The sequence below is a fragment of the Podarcis liolepis genome (genome assembly GCF_965112155.1).
Source record: "Podarcis liolepis genome assembly, chromosome: 4".
Classification (NCBI taxonomy): Eukaryota; Metazoa; Chordata; class Lepidosauria; order Squamata; family Lacertidae; genus Podarcis; species Podarcis liolepis.
The window spans coordinates 54,215,330-54,228,114 of record NC_139558.1 but is presented as its reverse complement, the minus strand read 5'-3'; the positions used below and the strand labels follow the sequence as shown (position 1 = coordinate 54,228,114).

Below are 12,785 nucleotides of genomic sequence, written 5' to 3'. Positions count from 1 at the left end.
AACAAATCACACTGTTAATAAACATGTAGCTAGGATAAAGTTTAATGATCACTATGTGTGTGCATTTCACAACTTTAATTTTGTTGCTCAGCAATGCCATGGTACCATTCTGGTCCGTTGGCACCCATCTGTCTCGGGAGATGATGGAGGTGTGTGCCTTTGGGGGTAAGGTCAAGCTGTTCACAGTTTACAGCACCTGCTGTGGCTGTGGGAGAGACATACTTCGTTGTAGCTGGGGCAGATGAAGGCATCCATTTCTGCTGCTGCAGATGTACCAGTGTGGTGTAGTGGTTAAGAGCGGTAGTCTCGTAATCTGGGGAACCGGGTTTGAGTCTCCACTCCTCCACATGCAGCTGCTGGGTGACCTTGGGCCAGTCACACTTCTCTGAAGTCTCTCAGCCCCACTCACCTCACAGAGTGTTTGTTATGGGGGAGGAAAGGAAAGGAGAATGTTAGCCGCTTTGAGACTCCTTAAAGGGAGTGAAAGGCGGGATATCAAATCCAAACTCTTCTTCTTCTGCTTCTATTATAATAAAAAATTTAAGGTCTTATATATATAATAAATGTTCATAAATGTACCAGCCAAGCACAAACATAGATATGTGGACCACATGTCTGGAGCAGCACAGGAAGACTGTCCTGAAACCATTTTGACTCCCAAACTGACCAAATGTTTTCTCTGCAAGGAGGGAGGGCAGGAATTGGTAATCACCATTTCAAAGGAATGGGCAGATTATCAGATAACCTGGCAGACAGGAAAAACAACAACATTCAAATTTCTGTTGTAGACCACCTTTTCTGTGATGTGGGTATGGTCTTGGGTTACACCCCTTCTGTGATGTATGTATGATGTATGGAGGGGTGGTCTTGAGCTCCAGGGCAGGGAATTTAAAATGTCTATATAAGGGCAGGCACACCGTGTTCTGGGTCCTCCTGCGTGTGAGGAGAGCACCCTGTTACACCAGCTTTAATAAAGATCAGGCTTACTAGCTGCTTTGCTTCTCAATATTCTCTGGTTGGCCTCTGTTATTTTCTCCTAACAATAGGAAACCCACGTAAGGACTATATAGGGGCTCTTGGATACCCCATAAGGGGAAAAGGGCAGATTTTGTTTACAACAATACCATGGTGTTCCTCTTCTCTGTATTCCTCCTAGCAGTCATTTCTCCTCTGGCCACTGCTATGGACACATGACTTGACTGCCCTGTCTCCAGGCACTGTGGTCATCTGCAAGAGATTCCCCGCATGGCAGTGTGGATGTTGCCAGCCATCTGACTGACCACTGTGATAACAGGGTTCTGCACAAGATGGACCATTGGCCTGATCCAAAGGGCTCTTTGGAGGAAGAACTAGGGAACATCAGCATTGTGGTTGCAACTGCCACCATCAGCAGATCTTACACTATGTAAAGCTATACTTTACAAAAGGTGCCACTAGACTCCATTTTTATTGCCAAGGAGAGGAGGGAATTGGATGGGGAAAGCTGGAAGGAATATGCAGTATGTCAGATTCAAGCTAGAAATAAGTGTGCCCATCTTAAGAAGATGTCCAGCACCCCAGAATTTCAGTGGCTAAACCTTGCTCCGTGATACACTGAGAAAGTGGCCCTCAAACAATATGAAGTTTCCTTTCACACAGACAATTAAAAAGTTTCCTTTCATATGATTTATTTACCCTGACTGTAGGTTTTGTGTTCCTCATTGTTTCTCACATTGTAAACCTTATAAGCCTTCACATTCCGAGGGGGGAGGGAGACTTCATTTCAGATCCCTGGTATTGGGAATAGTAATCCCTTTAACCCCAAACTGCTGTAAATCAACACATCAAAGGTTAGGTGCAGTCTTTACTGCCAAAATATCACCTGAGTATTTGGATAGGTTCCATGCCCACAAAATCAGAGTTGTGGTGATTAAAGGGCTAAAGCAAAGGAGTATTTCGTATGTCAGAACTTGAGTTCTTTTGCTTATGGCGATAGCAATAAAACAGAAGTCTGACAGCATAATCCTAGACATATTTACTTAGAAGTATATCCCATTGAATTCAGTGGAGCTTATTCCTTGGGGAGTATAATGAGTATAAGGTGAGTATAAACACATTTTTAGGGAGTAAGCCTCAATGAAACATAAAATGCTGCCTTATACCAGATCAAATCATTAGTCTACCTAGCCCAGAATTGTCTATTCTATTCTGATTCACCAGCTTTCTGGAGCCTAAGGCAAAAGTCTTGCCCAGGGATCAGCAAACTTTTTCATCAGGGGGGCAGTCCACTGTCCCTCAGACCTTGTGGGGGGCCACACTATTTTTTTTGGGGGGGGGAATGAACGAATTCCTGTGCCCCACAAATAACTCAAAGATACATCTTAAATAAAAGGACACATTCTACATGTAAAAACATGCTAATTCTTGGACCGTCTGCGGGCTGGATTTAGAAGGTGACTGGGCCAGATCTGGCCCCCAGGCCTTAGTTTGCCTACCCATGGTCTTGCCCATCACTTGCCACCTGATCACTGAACAAAGAACAAACCTGGAGATGCCAGGGGTTGAAACAGACCTTCTGCATGCCAGTTATGTGTTCTATCATGGTCCCTCTCCCTTCTGAGTAAGTGTATCTGGAACTGCACTGTAGGGCCTCCACCAAAAAAGGGAAGAAAAAAAAAGATTGCCACTAGGTCCATGTTCACCCGAGTGACACAGTAAATAATGTGAAGAATCCTAGGCAGTAAATTACGGTAGTTTCTGATGTGCCAAAGTGGGTGCATAAGAACATTGCTTAGTTGATCCCAAGTTCATTCACAATCTGGATGTTGCCATCACTAACACAGCCAGAACCACCATCACAGTAAAAGGCACCCAACTGGTTTGCTGTGAGAAACTGCATGCGCAGAGAACTGGAAATTCTGAACATGTTATTCCATTTTACTGCTAGTGTGTGTTGGTCCTGCTTTGTAAACTCCTGCCCACTTTGAACCATAAGGCATTTCAGAAACTGGCCAACAGTGGCAGTGGGCTGAGTTGCGTGTACCTGCAACACTGTCACAAAGCTGCCCAGCATGGGTTGGGCTGGCGGCACAGTGAAGTGCACACTGCATCGCGTGTTGAGTGTGCACTGAAATTCATATACCCATGCAAGCGCTGTCCAGCCAGCCTTCAGAACATGCCATGTAAATTGTTCCTCTAATCTAGTTTTAATAGGGTAAAATCCCACCTTTAACAGTTTGGGGCTTTACAAAATCAACAAGACACAGAGAAATAACAACAAAGCAAAAGAAGGAGCAAGGGTGTAGATGGAGCTCTCTGCAGAAAAAAGCCCAGGCATCCCTGAGCCCCTGTCCCAGTTTTGCCCATCTGTTTCCTTTTGTTCTTAGCCTCTTGCCACCTGTTCTCCTCTCTCTCCCTTTTGGCCTCTTTTCTCTCAATATTGTCCGATGCCCTACTCTGAATTCCCCTACACTTTGCACCGCTGGCAGCTTCCCCTTAGATGTCCAGGCCGACCCTGTTACTCCCATCGTCCTCCTAATTTCTCTTAGTCCGGGGAGCAAAACCCTCTTGGCAGGCGAGGCAATAAAGGTGAGGGCACGGCCAGCTTTAACTGTTGCGCTTGAGCATGCGCGCACCGCTCCGGCGTGCTCCCTGATGGGGAGTCGAGAATGTGACCCTTGTCGCTGGCCAAGTCCCAGACTTAATCCGACTGTGTGAGCGCAGGGAGGAGGGCACAGTCGCCATAGCGGGAGCGGCGTGAGAGCCGAGGTGCCCTTGGTCCGCAGGGACGCGCACCTGTCACCTGCAATCAAGAACGCCCTTTCCCTGAGGAGGTCGGCATGGCCGAGGCGCAGGGGCAGCTCGAGGCAGCTCTGGCCCCGGATGCCGAAGAAGAAGCGCGGCAGAAAGGCGGGAACGAGAACGGAGCAGTGGAGGAGGATGAGAGGGGAGAGGAGGACACGGAGGAGCCCCCGGCCTCCACCTCCGCGGAGGACGAAGCTCCGCGCGTAACGCCTGAGGAGAAAGTCCGCGAAGAGGAAGGCGAGAGCCACGAGACGGGAGAAAGCAGCCTCAGCAGCCAGCAAAGCCGCGAAGATGGAGAGGCGCCCCCCAGTCCTGAGGGCGGGGAGGCAAGTCCGGCCGGACACCCTGCAGAGCGGGACGAAACGCGGGCGGCTGCGGGCGCCGCCGGCGAGAAAAAGACCGAGGGGGGCAGAGACGCTGAGGAGGCAGCAGTTCCCGCGGCGTCGCCACAAGAAGAGGGGGAGCCGGGCGAGAGTCGGGGGGCGAGTGAAAAGGAGCCAGTGGACGGAGAAAGGAATCCTGAAGGAGAGGAGCCCCCACAAGAGGCGGAGCCAGGCGAGAGTCGGGGGGCGCCAGTGAACGAGGAAAGGAGTCCTGAAGGAGAAGCGTCGCCGGAACAAGAGGGGGAGCAGCCGGGGGAGACTCGGGGGGCGAGCGAAGAGAAGCCGGTCGACGGAGAAGAGACCCGAGAAGGAGAGGAGCCCCCACAACAAGAAGGGGAGTCACTCCAGACCAGGGGGCCGAGTGAAGAGGGGCCGGTCGAGGGGAGCTCCGAAGGAGAGGAGCCCCCACAACAAGAGGGGGAGCCGGGCCAGAGTCGGGGCGCGAGTGAGGAGCAGCCGGTGGTCGGAGAGGGAGGGGAGTCTGTGATAGGAGAGAGCGAGCAGGAAGAGGAAAAGCGCGGCGGAGATGCAAGAGAAGAGACGAGCGAAGAAGCGCGCGAAAAAGAAAAGCTCGACGGAGAGGCTGAGGCGGCTGAGGCCGAGTTGGGAGAGCAGCGGGAACCTCCGGAGGCTCCCGCGGGAGAAGAGACTGTGAAGGAAGAGAGGGAAGCCCCAAGCGGAGAAATTCCCGCTGAGGGGGAACTGGATGCTGGAGGAGGAGAAGCGCCCGAGGAAACCCCGGCAGATGAAGAAGAAGCTGCGCGCGCGGAGGAAAGCGAAGCCCCGGGAAACCTCGAGGCGGGCGCCCAGGAGGAGGAGGCTCCCCCGGCCTCGGGAGTTGCGGAGCCGGCGCGAGAGGATGCTGATGAACGCACCAACCACCTGCAGGACGATTCCGCGGAGGGAGCCGTCGAAGAGGCCGCGGAGGCCGGGGATGCGCTCGGGGTGAATGGCATGCAGGGAAAGGAAGAGGAGGAGGAAGAGGAGGAGGAGGAGGAAGCGGCGGCAGAAGAGCAGATCCCACTCGCCGCGCCGGTGGAAGAGGCACAAGAGCATGACATCTCCCTCTTCGTAAAGGTAAGGGCACATTCGCCTGGAAAGCGAGCTGGTTGTGAGGCCAAGTGAATAGGGGTAGTTAAGGCAGGATTTCCAATAGTTGCTTTGAAATGCAGTCCAAGACTTTGCGCACAAATCGACAGCTTGGGGCTTCGCACCCGCTGTTCCCTAGCTCCCTTCTCATGCCGGTGAGCATGGCTTAGAATCCCACTACACATGCACTGGAAAATTTACCCTTGCGAGTGCAACAGGGTGATTTACAGTAAGTTAAATCATCATTTCTGAAGTGATCCGGAGTACTGCTTCCATCGCTGCTCCTGATCAAGAAGACAGAAAGCAAACATTTTGGAACAATTTCTCTTGGTGAAATCTTCCTAAGAATCTTCCTAAGAGTGCTCACAAACTTTCCCGCCAACAGAAATTACTTTTAAAAGCCTATGTGTTTCCCAGGGGTTGCCACTACATATGGTAAATTGCCTCAACATATTGTATACAAGATTCCATTGCAGATATAAGCTACATAGATCCTCTGGCTATTATAAAGTACATTGGCTAAGCTAGTGCTGTTTAAATCAGCCAGATGAAAATCCAGTTTTACTAAGATGATTTGGGTATTAAAGTCAGAGATAAATCTACTTTTGACTTCACGATTAAATAGGGACATTCTATGAAGCTGCATCATGCTCAGAAAAGTAATGCTTTCCTTACAAACTGTAGAATTGAAAAATGATATGTATCACACTGCTAGCAAGAAGTAGAAGAGTACAGTAATAAGATACATTACACATACTTTGAACTTTCCTCACCTCACTCTGAATGTGTTGGGGGTTTTTTAAGTGAAAAGGCATTCAGGTTTGGGGTTTACCATTTGTGTACTGAACTTTATGGCTTTTGCTGATACTGTAGTTGTAGTACAGTATCTAAATCCCTTGCATTTTCTAAAATTAGGACAAGTGCATCTTTTTTGAAGTACAATGGGGTATACTTTCAGAAGCTGTTGAGACATATATATGTATGTATGACATATGTAAGGGCAAATCAGATCATGAGTAATAAGATCCACTACAGACAACTGAAAAATCACACATTGCATTCATTTATTTACCCACAAATCCCCCCAAGTTCTGGGGCCTGTACATGCATGACAACTTGAAAATTTAGTTATCCTGGTATGGACAGTACAGAAGTTGCAAACAAAACAAGTCAAGTTTAGAGCTTGCCATGTTACATCTTAAAGCCATACAAAGCATTCAAGTGACTGAAAAAGCATGCAGATCTCTGGTTATGATTGTGTAAACTATTTATTTCATTTTAAAACCACCTTTCATCAATTAAGATCCCATATATTGTTTACAATATATCTAATTAAAACAACAAAATTGAATATAGCAAAACCAAAACATTAATAAACACTAAAATAAAACCCAGGGACTGTACATTAATTTAGCGCAATAATGAGGGGTAGGGATAGGGATTTACAATATAATTTGTAATTTACAATTTGTAAGATTTGTCTGTTTATTTTTCTTCCTCCTATGTGACATATGGGGTAGCACTGTACATTAAACCCATATTCAAGGGGCAATAAAACAAATAAATGGCTAGAGCAGAGAAATTAAAGCAGTGAAACTGTGGGGATAAGTGTGCCTAACCTTTTCCTCATCCACTGCTTCTCTGCTCAATATTACCCACCCACCCCCAATTTCCCTCCTTATGTATATAACCTATCATTAGGACTTTAAGGGAAATTCAAATGGGTGGTGCAGGGCCAACTCAGGTATAAGATGCAGGGAGGGAGCAGCTGCAAGATTTTATTATTTGTTGGAAGTTGAATAGTAGCATCCTGCCTCAGACCTCAGATGCAGTGGATGGGGCTGTCTTATTACCAGTGTGGCCATAAGATTCAACTGTCAGTCTGTTTGGCTACTGTACATGGAATAGCACCTGGGGTGCTATTTGTTCCACATTTCAGGCGGCACAATGTCTTGGCAGCCCTGTGGTGGTGCTTACTGTCATCCCAGATCTGGAAAAAGATAGGCATAAAAAAGGAGGTTCAGGACTACAAAGGGAACCTTTTCCAGCTCAAAGGCCACATTCCTTTGTGGGAAAACCTATGAGGGCTGGATGCCAGTGATGGGTGAGGTCCAGAAGCAAAAGTGGATGGCGCTCTGGGGCAAAAGTGGGTGGAACAATAGCTGCATCTACTTTTGTATAGTAAGTGGCATTCCAGTGACACACAAGTCAGATGTTTCTATACACACTTCCCTCCAGGCCAGCAAAAGGCATTATCACAGTCCAAGGATTCCCTCCAGCTGCAGCACTTGCAGAAGCTGTGGAGAAAGGCTGGGGAAGGATGTAGCCTGGGGAGAGGGCATATGCAGCCTGAGAACTGAAGTCCAGAAATACAGGTTTGGAGACTTGCAATTTGGCTGCTGGGCCTGATGTTCGCCACCCCTGTTCCACATTCTGCATCCCTGAAAATATGGATAAACTGCTTATGAAAGGTTAAAATAAACTGGCAGATATATGCTTCTGCAGGGAATCTTGTAAATATGCACACTCGTGTCATTAAAGGAGACTGCAGTTAATAGGAAAATATATACAGGGTCACTCAGAGTTTGTACTTTATTATGAATATTTGTTGATCTATGAGAGGAGTAACTTGCCTAAAATCATGGGCGCCTGCTAAGCACTGCTACTGCTCCTCAGGATTCTTTGGTCTATTTTGGCTTTGGTTATTTGCACCTGATGTTCGGGTTTTTGGTTAGCAATACTTTTTATGCAACCGTGTTCAGAAGAAATATTTCTGAGAAAATAATAAGAGTGCAAGAAAAATCCAGCCACAACATTAAAAAAAAATGGGCCAATTTCACTCTGCCTGATTTAATTTTTTAAGGTATGGGTATCTCCCAAAGAAGAAGATAACCCAATATCCTGTCCTTTATACAGCTATCCAAATAAGTTTTTAAACCAGTGAAGTCCTTTGCCTCCACAATTGCTCTAGTGAGATTGTTGTTCTGGCCTCTTCATCTATGTATCTATCCAGTTCAGTTAAAACACATGTCCAGTCCAAACTTTCATGTAAATTGACCTCGAACTTTATTAGCAAACAGCATATAAATGTAGATGACCAAATACTTTGCTTTAGAAGAATGGTCAAACCCAAATGAGATAAAAGTATGGCTCAGGTGAAAAGATAATGCAAGGTTAGGCCCTCAAGGCCAGAGGGAGGGAGGCTTTTCCTTTTCTCAGGAGAATGTTCTAAACAGGATTATGCACTATATTCCAAATACTTGATCTGATTCTAACAGATCAATATGAGAAATTGTAAGCAATTCTAATTATGGAGATTAGGGGCCAATATAGTAAAATTTCCTATTGGGACTGAGCCATTATTTCAATGTATTACAGTGCTAACAATAGAAACTCATGATTTTTCAGCCTAAGTTAATTAATCATAGAATTCATGAGGTTCATCTAGTCCAACTATATGCAGTGCAGGAATCTTTTTGCCCAACATGGAGCTTGAACCCACAATCCTAAGATTAAGTCTCATGCTTTGCCAACTGAGCTACACCACCAAGTCATCGTCTAGTGTGCCCACAGCCTTTTTAAACCTCTTTCCCTGTCCACAAATATAATTTCTCTGGTTTTCCTCCTCTCTGGTGGAAAATAGCTCTATCAAACTTTTGTTTTTCATTTTCATCTGTTACAGCACTAACATTCCATATAAGTTTTTTAAAAAGTCGATACACTTGGTCTTTGTCTTATTAAGCAAGTGTTTCCTTAAGTGAAATGAGAAAGTCCCTTTGCTACTAAAGAAGTTCAGGGAAGTTCAGATAAGCTTGCATGCTTATCCATAGCAAAGCAGATCCTCTGAGGTTTGCTTAAGGTAAATGGATTTTTTTTAAAATGCAAAACCAGGACACTACTATGGGAGCAGCAGAATATTTTCTAATGCTCTGAGAGCAGGGGAAACCCATCTTCTCCACTGTGAGACTGTGGCAAGAGAGTGCAGTTGATTTTAAGCCATAGGGAATGAGATGTACTGTATACTTTGTCGGTTTGGGAAGAAGGTTGCTTGCAGCCTCTGTTTGTGGGGAAATGGCAGGAACTCATAAATAACTCCTTTAACCAGAACTGAACTACAATAAAATGTTTCAAGTGGCATACTCTATTGGCATTTTATTCTCTAGTGCTTTATATCTATGGGATTTAATTTAATTTGCAAGCACTCTTCTCCTGCTTGCTTTATTGATGGAAACACCAATCTTTCTAGGTCATTGGGCATCTTTTTAATTTTTGAATGAGTGTTGTGGGCATCCCCCTCCCCTGAATCAGCCCCAACCTGAGAGAAAGAAAGCATGTGTACAGAAACACCCCTTTTCCAAGTGAACTGGTTAACAGATCCAGTAGAATGAATCTGAGTTTTTAAAAGCACAAAGAGCTGAATGATGAAGCGGGAAAGAGTGTCCCTGATTCAACTTCCTGCTTTCAGCTCTATGTACTTTTCGAGGAAGAAAAGGGTAATCACATTCACCATCACATGAACAAAGGGGGCAGTGAGTGGGGGGGGGGGAGGTCAGCCAGAGGCTTCATATGCAGCATTGCTTCTGCTGGCACTACACTAATGACCCCTGCTTGTCATTTACCGGTATTAAGGAAGGGTCCATACACGGTCACCATCAGTGACTTGCACTGCAGCCCTAATGATATCTACTCAGATGCTTTCTCCCAGATAAGTAGAACTGGGATTGCATCCCTTGTTATTTTAAATGGAAGTTGAATAAAATGTAAAGAAAACTCATCTGTTTGTGGAAGGGTCATAGTGGAGCACTTGTCCGACAAGAAAAATGATCTAGGTTCAGTCCATAGCATCTTCAGGTAGAGCTGGGAAAGCCCTGAGTCCAAAACCCTGGAGAGCTACAACCAGTCAGTGTAGCTGATACTGAAATGGAGGGACAAATGGTCTCACTTGGTATACAGACACATTCGATGTATCCAGATTACTATGAATTTACTTTGGATCTTGGAAAAATTATGTTGACCACCATAATTTCTTAAATTACTCAAAAGTATTATATTTAGAACTTGGAATGCAATAATTTTTTTGTGTGAAAAACATCAAAAAAGCTTTTTTATTACTGAACTCATCTTTTTAGCAGCTTTTTAAATAGAGAAGGCAGAAAACATATGGTTCTATAATGCAGCTTAGGAAAAGCTGGAATTATGAATTCCTTTCATAACTCTTCAAATGACTGTGTTATTAAGCCCCTGTGGCTGGTTCCTATAGCTTGCTTGTTTGTTTGCTTGATTTATTTGGTTGGTTGGTTGGTTGGTTGGTGTCCAGTGCTGCAACTGTTTGAGTGGAAAGACTTCTGCTCATGTAATATGCCTACAGTACCTCCTTCATCTCCTTCTCCTTGCAGCCTTCTGCACATCTTCAAAATCTGCTCTGTCCTTTCAGCTCCCTTGGTTGCCTTCATGATGCCACACACTACCACTTCTTCCACCACAGCATTCCTTCCACTCTTCTTTTTGCCTATGTCTTTTTTTCCAGGTCACTGGAACTGAACTTCCACTATTGATCCCAGGGGAGAGGGGCTACCAGCTCCACAGTAGGGAGTGGCCAGAGAGATATGGGGCAGGGTGGGGTGGGGGGAAGGTTGAGAGCAATAGGCCATCAATATAGAACCATGCAGCCCTATTCCAGTCACTAATGTCTGGTGATCTGAGGGAATCACACAGCTCTTGTTCTTAGAACCAAGTTATTTTGAGTTGTGTGAAGCATGTGAAGGTTATCTGATTTTAGTGCTGATAATAAAATCCCATGATGCGATAAAGTACTGTATACATTTCCATTTGCTAATGTTTGTTTCTGTACTGATTAAAGAGTGAAGAGATTATGTGCCAATAGATTACCAAATGATCATTTTAGCTGCTAGTTACTGTAGCTTGTTTTTCTTATGTGGTGGTCCTGGGAATAATAATTGCAACTCCCAATTCAAAGTCACAGTTGTATCTTTCCAACAGAGCTTGGGTCCCGCCCTACGACAGGTGCTACACAAGACATTAGTGCTGTTGTACAAGAGGCTGCCTTCTGCTGTGACTTGACACCCAAGAAACAGCCAAGAACATAGGCAGGAAGACTCTTATGAATGTGAGGACCCACCTCTAGACTATATTCAGTAACAATGAAGAAGAGATTTCCTCTATGAAAATACTGACAGAGGGTAATAATCTGATAAATGTTGCTTGTACCATGCCTGCAAATTTCAGCCAGTTAGTAGTTACTGTTTTCCTTCTGGAAAGAAAAAAAAAATCACATGTGGCATAAAATGCCCCAGAAATGCATTGAGTTTTGCCATTTACTATATTTACTATTTAATTACTACACCGGCCAATGTTAGTGGATTAGGATTGTAATCATTTTTTCATAGGATAATGATCAGGCAATGATAAAAAAAAACCTGTGTGAAGTGTCATTAGGTTGTTTTGGGGACATCCATTGAATCATATAATTATAGTGTTAGAAGCAACCCTAGGGTCTTTTAGTCCAAACCCCGCAATGCAGGAATCTCAGCTAAAGCATCCATGACAGATGGCCACCCAACCTCTGCCTTAAAACTTCTAATGAAGGAGAGCAAACCACCTTCCAACCCTGGTGGACCCTGCTGGGGCTCATGAATACCAGGAAAAGACCAAGTATGCTGGGTTCTGACACCAATGCTGTGTGGTGGGGTACCTGTAATGGTTCTGAGAAGAGAGGTGTTGGCAGTCTGCTATATTTGTGCTTGGCCTGGATCTTTATGCAAAGTGCTCACTCTTTTCACCATGACCATTTCATCACAATTTTCAAGAGCACAGTTGACACCACTGTGCTAAGTGCATGAGGCCGAAGAAGAAGAAGAGGAGAGAGAGAGAGACGCTCATGCCAAGTGCTGTGTAATTTATATGCTTATGTAGGGGTGCTGTAGTTGAGTTCAGGGTTAATTGGATGCCATGGCAGAATGGAGTGGGAAAAGCAGGGCAGTATGTTTGGCTCTCCATTGAGTCCACCACTTTTGCTTGTATAATATTGCAGATATTGCAAAAATGTTGCATGGCATTCTAATTTCCTTGAAGTGTTGCTGTTCCAAGTTCAAGCCAACAAGCCATGCCCTCCAGCAGGCCATTCCCAGCCTGGCTATGCATTTTTCTTTTACAAATCGACATGCAACATTCCACAGTTGTGGAAAATCTCCAGTCCTCATTTGGTTGTTTTTGGGTTCCCCTTAGAGCTTTTAATATTTTGTGGAAGTTTGTTGGGGGTACTTCTACAAACCCTGGAGTTTCCCAGAGCATTCTAGAACATTTTGGTTTCTCAGTATCCCCATTTTTTGGTTCCATTTTTGTCAACACTCTCCACCTAGTTTGCCATTAGATTGAGTGATGCTTGGAATAGGTTCTGGGGGGAAATCTGAGGAAGATTTGAATTTCACATAAGACAAGTCCTTCTGCTCTCCTGACATGTCTTCACCACTGCTCATTTTCAGCCCCACTAACAGCAGTGGTGTTAAGCAA

General features: G+C 45.2%; 1 protein-coding gene across 2 annotated transcripts in view; it reads left to right on the top strand.

The window, feature by feature from the left end:
* Window positions 1–12,785, top strand: part of CLIC6 (chloride intracellular channel 6) — a 131,872-nt gene that overhangs the window by 106,643 nt on the left and 12,444 nt on the right. Inside the window, exon 1 of one of the 2 annotated variants that reach the window (XM_083500200.1) lies at window positions 3,618–5,243. The exons of the other annotated variant lie outside the window; for it this stretch is intronic. Within the exon in view, the coding sequence (XP_083356326.1) occupies window positions 3,819–5,243 (1,425 nt within the window). The 5' untranslated portion in view covers window positions 3,618–3,818. Of the gene's footprint in view, window positions 1–3,617; window positions 5,244–12,785 lie in introns of those variants that run through there. 2 annotated transcript variants of the gene reach the window in all.